Genomic DNA, 9,707 nt, shown 5'->3' with positions numbered 1-9,707 from the left:
ACCAATGTCATAAAACAACATGTGTACTACTGTTTCATGAGAAACTATTTGTTCTGTAAGCCTTCACCTGAAGTACAATAAAATATTAAAAAAAAGAAAAAAAAAATAGTCTGTTCTTGTGTTGTTAAACACACTTCTACAGTAGGTACTTTTGAGTTTGTGTTCTTTTATGTGCCAAGTGACTGTGCTAAGTGCTTTATATATATGATCCCATTTAATCCTTGTTGTTAGCTGCTGTTGAGTTGGCACCCAACTCATGGCATCCCCATGTGTGACATAGTAGAACTGCTCCATAGGGTTTTCTTGGCTGTAATCTTCCGAAAGTTCACATCCTTGAAAACCCTATGGAGCACAGTCCTACTCTGCCAAGGTGGGATCGCCATGAGTTGGAATCGACTCAGTGGCAACTAACAAAAAAAACAACAATCTTTATGAAAGCCGATTACCAGGACTTTTCTTCTGTGGAGCTGCTGGGTAGGTTCAAACCACCATCCTTTTGGTTAGCAGCTGATTGCAAACTGCTTGTGCCATGCAGGCTCCTAATTCTTTGTTACTCAGGAAGAAACTGAGTAGTTAAGTCAGCTTGTCCAAGGTTGAACAGCCGGTAAGTAGCAGAGCTGGAACTCTGATACATTCGAAGCTTGTACCCTTAGCCACTATACTCTTCATACCAGGGTTCAGCAAACTTCCTCTATAAAGGGCCAGAGAGTAAATTATTTTAGGCTTTGCATGCCATGTGGTCTCTGTCACAATTACTCAGCTCTGCTGTTATAGCGCAAAGGCAGCCAGAGAGCCACAGTGTATAAAAGAACGGGTGTGACTATGTTCCAGTAAGAAGCCCTCGTGGCGCAGTGGTCAAGTGCTCGGTTACTAACTGAAAGGTTGGCGATTTGAACCCACCAGCAGCTCTGAGGGAGAAAGATGTGGCAGTCTGCTTCCATAAAGGTTTACAGCCTTGGAAACTCTATGGGGCAGTTTTACTCTGTCCTATAGGGTTGCTGAGTCAGAATCGACTCGATGGAGGTGGGTTTGGTTTTTTTGGATGTTCCAATAAAACTTGATTTATAAACAGGCCTGCTGGCCATAGTCTGCCAATCCTAATCTAGATTCGATGAGCCTCATGGCACAAAAAAGCTAAGTGTTTGGCTAACTGAAAGGTCTTCAGCTGCTCCGTGGGAGAAAACACCTGGCAATCTGCTCCTGTAAAGATTACAGCCTAGGAAACCTTATGGGGCAGTTCTACCCTGTCATATAGGGTTGCTATGAGGTGAAATCTACTTGACGGCACACAACAACAACACCACCGATCTGGACTGAAGCTTGGAGGAGGGTGTGTAAGATGTGTTTATCCTGCAGCAAAAGCTCTTACAGGGCCATGGCTATGACTTTTTCACTTGTTTTAGATTAGCTGAGTGTGGATGTATTTTGTTACCAAAGAACCAGTATTACTTAGAATGGGTTGCGTGTCCAGTTCTTCAGGATTTCAGAGTCTAGTTAGGGAAACAAGATTTATTTATAAGAACTCAGTAAAGATGCAAACCCCTATGGGTACTGAAGTGGGTGCTACAGATTCTAAGTGCTTCAGGAAGAACTTAAAGGATGGGTACTATTCAAAAGAATGATGGAACTTCATCAGCCATGAAGCACCCAAAAAAGTAAATATTTCCTAAGTATTCACTATGTGTCAGGCATCATGTTAAATGTCACACATATGTTATCTGTCATAGTCTACAAAATAATCCTGTGAGTTTGGTCCTAAGACCGAGAGAAGTTATGTGACTTGATCATGGTCCTACAGATAGGATGTGTCAGAACTGGGATTTGAACTTGGGTAGATGGACTTTCGAGTATGGGCTCTTGACCACAAAACTGTGTTTTCCCCCCAAGACAGAGCCAGACTGTAACCAAATAAAAGGGAGCTAAGAGGAAAACACAATGATTGATGTTTAATTGGTCAAAACTACCGGGTTGTTTCTTCCCCTAATATGGCTATTTCAAAATGTATTAGAAGTTGTTTTCTTTTTCTATAACTTTCAGCTTTATCAGGGAATGAAATGTTTTGTCATTAAAGGACAGAGCAAACAATAGTTGGTAATCCATCAATCACAACATGTAGGCTTCTGAGAGCAAAGGCAGCCCTGATGCTCTTGTTGTTGTGTGCTGTTGAGTCGACTCCAACTCACAGGAACTCCAGTGCACTGCAAGGTATTAGCTTTTGTATCTGTGTTGGGAGGGAAAAAGCACCCCTGCCTCCTGGGCTGCTCTGAACGGTGCTGACTTACCATCATATTCTGGGAAGTAGTCAACTAGGTGGGAATACATAATTTTCTCCTCTAGAAGATCTTTCTTGTTTAAGAACAGAATAACCGAGGAGTTCTGGAACCAAGGGTATGTGATAATTGTCCTAAAGAGTGCTTTGCTTTCTTCCATTCGGTTCTGGAAAAAAACAAAATAAACAAAGGAGTGAATTATGAGATTCCTTAGTCTGTGAATCGTGTTTATTTCATAAGTCCAATGCACCTTCTGTATGCATCCAATTTTTGTAGCCTGAGGCTGGGCTGTAGTAGGTTTTATCATGAATTATATGCAAGTAATTCATTATATATTGGCTGTTTCCATTGTACAAACTCTCAGGTTGACATGCAGAAGAGAAAAATAATAATAACTATGATCTGCTGAAATAACTCTTAAACCTGAAAGAAAAAATAATCAAAGCCTAGAGAATCATGTTGTATCTGGCACACTGTGACAAATTTCCACCACGAATTTTCCATTCATGATTAAATACTTAAGATCTGAATTAAAGACTGGACACCAGGCTTCATTTTGTTTCCTATATTTATTTGGGCCTACACAGTTAGCTCATTTTAAACAATCCTAACAAAGTTAATTATTTACCCAAAGCACATCTATATTTCTATAATTATTGCCACCTACTATATAAATATAAATCAATCAACCAGCCAGTTAATTCTCTGGTAAGCAAAAGCATGGAAAAATAGTTTTATATCATACATTTCCTGTTCACCAGAGCACACAACTTTCTCCCTATGTCTCACTCTAATTTTCATACAGAATTGTGGTGATATATATATTAATTACCTGGAGATACAAAGGTTACACATCTTCAACATCTGTGAGCGTTTTTACCTAAAGCCACACTTTCAAGCCTACCTTGGTAACAGAAAACCTAAATGGATTCTCCAGGAAATTCACCAGCTTGCTCTTATAAATGAAGACACTAATAAGTCAAAGCACTCCTCTCAAAAAAATGTATTCATCAGCCAGAAGCGCAAGAGCCTCACCTCACAGCCTCTTCTATACTTGCTTATCAATTCTCCCAGAGCTGGATTACCCAATAAGCAAGGTATGCATGTGCCCAGCTGTGCCTTTCCACCAATCTGCAGTGCACAATTTCTCCTGTCACCCACCATGTCAAAGATGTGGTGAAACCCATGTGAAATTGCTCACAGACTAGCAAGTAAATACAATTAATCCCATGTATACCTTGCTCAATGCAAACTGGTGCATACCTCGTTTACTGGTTAATTCGCCCCTGGCTCCCTCCTCCACCGCCCCCCCACCCCCATACACTCCTCTCCAAATCATTACCACCTTCAGGTCACAGATAAAGGCAGCATGTTTTGGGGATTCTCCTTTCCCCAAGGATATAAACGGCATGGTGCAAGGACACACTTCTTCCTGGACACACAGCAAGACAACACTTTCGTCCCTTTGCCTAGTTCTACATGTCATGACTGAGTTCTGGGCAATGGAAACGGCTGCATGGGACTGATGTCTGCACCTCCATTACTAGTGTGCGGCTCAGTGGTTTAAACCGAGTACCGCATCCCCTAGCACAGGGACTGGTTCAGGGCTGGGCTCTGAATCCAGGCCCCAGCCAATCAGGGCAGGCCATTCTCTGGCTTACGGTAATCAGGTCAGCTGAGCAATTAACCCTGGGACTTGTGCTGGGAACTCTGGGACAGGGAACCTTGCTTTCATGAAGAATGTGAAAGAGACATCATGTACAATACTCCCAGGAGCTTCTAGAAGCCACTTTGAAACCACAACATGGATACCTGGAGGCCAAGCAGCCAACACTGATGAGTCTGAGCTGAGAAACTGAGAGAAGAAACCAGGTCCTGCCCATATCACTTTAGTTGCTTGGTCAAACAATGTCTGAACTTGGCCATGCCTCTGGATTTTTTTTTTTTTTAATTGTATTTTATTTTTAAAAAAATTCTTTGTGGTAAATTATCTATAACAAAAAGTTTGCCACATTAACCATTTCTAAGTGTATGATTCAGTGACATTAATTACATTTACCATGTTGTGCAACCATTACCACTATCCATTTCCAGAAGTTTTTCATCACCCCAAACAGAAACTCAGTACCCCTTCAGCAATAACTAGTACCCTTTATTTTTTTGAAGCTCATTTGGGCTGGGTTTTTCTGTTTCTTATTATATAAAATATATCCAGTTGAGAGACCTGGATATGTTTTCCCCCAAACTTATAAAAGGGAATGAATGAAAGATGCTTGAGGGATGACTATTATGACTCTGGGGTCAAGCTGTAATATATTCTGCTCAGATTCTGCCACATTTCGCAGTGCAGGCTTAACGATGGTCAAGCACGCTCCTCTGCATAAAGCTCTGTTCCAAGCCACCTCCAGGAAAACCAGCTGAGCAGTACAATCTTTTAGATCCTGTCTATACCTTATTTGTTTCTTCTGTAAAGTACGCCAAGCCAAATCCACTTGAAAGGGCATACTTTTCAAAAAGCACATCTCTACCAAACCTGGTAAAGCTGATCGTTACCAATGTCTTCAACCTTTCAGTTTTGTGCCTACAATTGCTTACAGAATTAAATACTGATGAAACATGTGAGACTGATCTATTGAACGATTGTTTCACAGCCGATGGCATATTTATTTCACTGCATTCATTTCTCTTTTACATAAATGACATGTACAGCCTGTAAAAATATCTTTTCTATCTACACACCTATAGCCATTTACCTGATTATCATAGCTATATAGTGGTAACATTTTCGGTTCTGGAAACAACATTCCCTGAGAAATGATGCCTAGCAGCTTGAGATTTTTATAGGTTTAAAATTTCAGGACTGAGGTGAAGCAAGGTCTTAATAAGAACTGAAAGAATGAAAAAGGAATCTAAAGAAAGTTAGACAGTGGCAACCCTGGTGGGAGCTTGCTTTTTTTCCCCTTACCTATAGCTAGAGAAATGCTAGAAAGTTGCACTTTGGTCTTCGAAGAAGACCTGTCCAAAGCGTAGGCATGCACCAAAGGTGCAACTAGGTTATGGCAGGCATGACAGGTATTGCACCGACCCCAGGTGCATGGCGCCACTGAGCAGTTTCTATTAACTCGGTATGGCCAGCGGCACATCTATGGAAAATGGCGCTCTCGGCAAGCACTGAAACTGTGCCCCTGTCCAAACATCTGATACCCCTCTTTGAGATAACTTTACCATAATATCAGCTAAAAAATACAAGTCAAGCTTGTCAATCTTTTAATTAACACATTACTGTGCTTCAGGAGGGACGTTAGCCCATACTGGCTTAATAGAAACTGCTCAGTGGTACCAGATGCCCAGGGTCAGTGCAATACCCTAGATAAACCACTGGTGTGCACACCTTGGCATCAACTGGTGAGTCTGCATTAGAAAGATTTATCATTATATTTAGCATTTTCCGGAAGGGGTATGATGGACTCCCCAAGAGTAGGTGTCCTATTTGGGCCCTTTGCTGTTGAAATCCTTAAAAGGTAATTCTTGGGGTTAATACAGAAAGAGGTGCCTGAGGTCTCTCGGATGAAAAGTATCAAGACTAGTCTGAGGCCTCTTACCAGCCTCCAGGACAGTGGCCAGGAGAGCAGACTGAACCCAGCACCGTGTCCCAGAAATGACTTGTGTAGGTGATCGTCCCTCTGTGTGCAGTGCTGCTGGTTAAGGACACTGGAGGCACAGCCGCTGGAGTGACCTGGTTCCACTGAAGCTTTGCCCTGTATGCAACTTGGGCTGCTCTTGGCTACTTTTCCGCTTAGCACGTGCCCATGGCCTGAGGCTTGAGCAGCCTGGGGCTTGGGCTTCTAATTCAGGGGAAAATTAGAGAGCCAAGCTTCTCAAAGTGGACAGCTGACCCAGCATCAGCATCTCCAGGCCCTCAACCAGGCCCGCCAAATTTAATTACTATGGCGGGGGTGGCGGGCAGGAATGGGTGTTTTAACAAGCTTTCTAGGTGGCTCTGGTGCACACTAAAATTTGCGAAGCATGGAACTGGCGCTGGGCTTCTCAAACTTTAACGTGTTTATGAACCACCTGCGGATCTTGTTAGAATGGGGATTCCAATTCGGCATGGGGCAGGGACTAAGGTTTTACATTTCTAACAAGCTCCCAGGTGAGGCTGGTGCTGCTGACTCACAGACCACACTTGGAGTTGGAAGGTGCAGAAAGCTTGTTGATGAGCCAGGGACAACAACGAGCGGGAGGTGAGGCTCTGTGCCATTTATGCGCTAAGAAACACACACAAACACCTACAGCTCAGTGTCTGAGCCCTTCGATAAAAATCTAACTGTGACAGCTTCATTCTTATTGTTCTTCCCAATTAAGATGAATGAAGACCTTTTTATTGTGCTTTAAATGAAAGTTTACAATTCAAGTTAGTTTCTCATACAAAAATTTACACACACAGTGTTATGTGACCCTAGTTGCTCTCCCTATACTGTGACAGCACACCCCTCTTTTCCACCCCGGACTTCCCGTCCATTCAGCCAGCTCCTGTCCCTTTCTGCCTTCTCATCTCACCTCTGAACAGGAGCTTCCCATTTAGTCTCATGCATCTACTTGAGCTAAGAAGCACATTCCTCACGAGTATGAATGAAGATTCTTTATGTTGTATGATTTGTTTTTCACTCTGCAGTGGAAATTCTTTATGCCTTTTCTTCTCCCCATGGGAGAATATTTACAACCAGATATGCTCTGTATCAAAGCACCAGGACTAAATCCTCACAGGAAAAAAAAAAGAGAGAGAGACAGGGAGAGGGAGAGATGTTTATGGTATCTCACAGGTAATGGAACATGCAGAATGTAAGGCATAATCGACTCCACTCAGTTAAGTCGAAATCTATGAGGGAGCAGTGTGTCTCAGGAGACTTTATGGCCTTTGTATCTCAAGTGTATGCTTCAATCTACCAGTTTATGAGGCTTCAAGGAAGAAAAGAAAATAGCAACGTGAGAGACATGTGTATGACCAATGACAAAACAGCAATGAAGCTTTGTTCACCACGGAAGAAACAGTTAAAGGAAGTTGAGGGGGCAGTGGTGCTAACACTCACCCCTCCATCACTTGGAAGTTTTAGCCAGACGGGAAACATACAAGAGGAACCAAAGAGAATACTTATTACCAGTTGCCTTCGAGTCAATTCTGACTCATGGTGACCCCATGTGTGTCAGAGTAGAACTGTGCCCCATAGGGTTTTCAATGGCTGATTTTCCAGAAGCAGATCTTCAGGCCTTTCTTCCAAGATGCCTCAAGGTTAACCTTCAACCTTTGGGTTACAGTGACTGCCTAACCATTTGCATCACCCAAAGACTCCACAAAGAGGATACTAGTAAAGGTTTTACTATCCCTAACATAGGGCTTCTTGTTAACTGTGTGGATGGGCATGACCTACGCCTGAGGCCCAAGTAGGCTTCCAACTCCTTCTCATCAGCCCACTATTTCCCCTGAACTGAAAGTAACTATCTCTCCCAGTGAAGAGAGTGTTCCCTGGGATGCAAGCAAGAAAGCTGGAATAGAGAGTAGCGACAGGAAGAGGCCAGCCAGAGTAGGTCCTGCCTAGTCTCCATCGCACACGAAGACAGGGAGACCTACAGGCCACTGTGTCTGAGGACAGGCTGTAAGTGCATGGAGCATGGTGCCTGGTGGTTTCTTTGCAGTCACTTTGCCTCTTTGCAAATGTGGCCATGAAAATGTCAGACTCATCCAGACCTCACCGATCAGGTAGGTCCTTCCTTCCATGGGCTAGAAGGGGTAGAGAGAAAACCTGGGAAGCATTCACCTCATCCCTGGCCCTGGGAAAAGGCAGTCTACCTGCTCACATGCTGTAGCAGGTAACCTGCCCTTTCAGGCAATTGGAACTGTGTAACTGTTGAGTATCTTGTCTGGCGGCTCTGTTCAAGCCATTGCAAGGGGTCTTCTACATTTCAAGATTTCTAACTTATCTCCAGAAAATATAGCTTTTCTAGTGCAACCCCCTTGTCTTAGTCATCTAGAGCTGCTATAACAGAAATATCATAAGTGGATGGCTTCTAAGAAGAGAAATTTATTCTCTTACAGTTAGGAGGCTACAAGTCCAAACTCAGGGTGCCAGCTCCAGCCGAAGGCTTTCACTCTCTGTCGGCTCTGGGGGAAAGTCCTTGTCATCAATCTTCCTTGGTTGAAGAGCTTCTCAGTGCAGGGACCCTGGGTCCAAAGGATGCGCTATTCTCCTGGCTCTTGTTTCTTGGTGCTATGAGGTTCCCCGTCTCTATGTTTGCTTCTCTCTTTTATATCTCAAAAGAGACTGATTTAAGATAAAATCTAATCCTGCAGATTGAGCCCTGCCTCATTAACATAACTGCCGCTTAGCCTGCTTCATTAACACCATAAAGGTAGGATTTACAACACATAGGAAAATCACATCAGATGACAAAACAGTGGACCATCACACAATACTGGGAATCCAAGATGACAGATATTTTTAGGGGACACAATTCAATCCATAACACCCCTGCTAAACATGACTGACTAGTGCTGCCTACAGGGAAAAGTCCCAAGTTTCTCAGTGTGCATTCATAGCTTGGCCTGGCCTGATCTCAATGCACATTTTCAACTTGAGCCCCTACACACATGCTCACCTCTCCAGAAAAACACTCAATGTCCCCACTGCCATGCAAGGCCATGGCCTGCAATGCTGTCTTCACTTCCTATCCTTCAAGGACCAGATCAACCCAACTTCACCAAGCAATCCTTCCCCGAGCCCCCCTAGGCTCATTCCTTCCTCCCACCCCCAGAGCACACATTGTCCCATTCCTGGTTTGCCCATCATTCAACAGACACTTATTGAAGGTTTGCTGGATGCTGGGGATGAAAGCATGCTGAAGACACAGCCCCTGTGCTGGAGGAGCTCGCCACATGATGGTCCCATACAGTGGGAAACAGAGGTCAGAATCACACAGGGAGGGACAGTCTGCTTGCGGAGTGGGCCAGGGAAAGCTTAAAAGAAAAGGTAGTCTTGAGTTGAATCTTGACAGAAGAATTAGAGATGCAAGGAGGAAAGCAGGACAGAGCAGAGCAAAGAAAGGCAAAGGAGGGCCCAGAAGAATCTAAGCCCAGGGCCCTTTGAAGAGATCCATGAAAATTCTGTAATTGAAATGGTTCACCAAGACTTCTGATGTCTGTAACTCATGCATTAAGTAAGAAAATTCTCCGTGTTGAAAATGAGAAACATTTCCTCCTCATTCACATTTATAGCAGGGGTGGGGATGGCACAAACATGCTAAGTTTGATGAAGGCCATATGTGCTCCAGTCTCTGTCCTCCTAAAACACGCAGTCTCATGGTGCCTGGATGTTTCCAGGGCCTGGATGTAGAGAAGCCCAGCAGGAAGCCCCATCCGATGACTCAAGCATGGCACACGGA

The 9,707-nt window shown here is 43.7% G+C and overlaps 1 protein-coding gene across 4 annotated transcripts in view; it reads right to left on the bottom strand.

Moving 5' to 3' along the window:
* Positions 1–9,707, bottom strand: part of LOC101347192 (guanine nucleotide-binding protein G(q) subunit alpha) — a 341,585-nt gene that overhangs the window by 9,877 nt on the left and 322,001 nt on the right. For all 4 annotated transcript variants that reach the window (XM_004383281.2, XM_023737734.1, XM_023737735.1 and 1 more), the window contains exon 6: positions 2,283–2,436. In XM_004383281.2, the coding sequence (XP_004383338.1) occupies positions 2,283–2,436 (154 nt within the window). The remainder of the gene's footprint in view (positions 1–2,282; positions 2,437–9,707) is intronic.

Source organism: Trichechus manatus, unplaced genomic scaffold (genome assembly GCF_000243295.1).
Source record: "Trichechus manatus latirostris isolate Lorelei unplaced genomic scaffold, TriManLat1.0 scaffold00107, whole genome shotgun sequence".
NCBI classification, from domain to species: Eukaryota; Metazoa; Chordata; class Mammalia; order Sirenia; family Trichechidae; genus Trichechus; species Trichechus manatus.
This window is presented reverse-complemented; position numbering and strand designations above follow the sequence as displayed.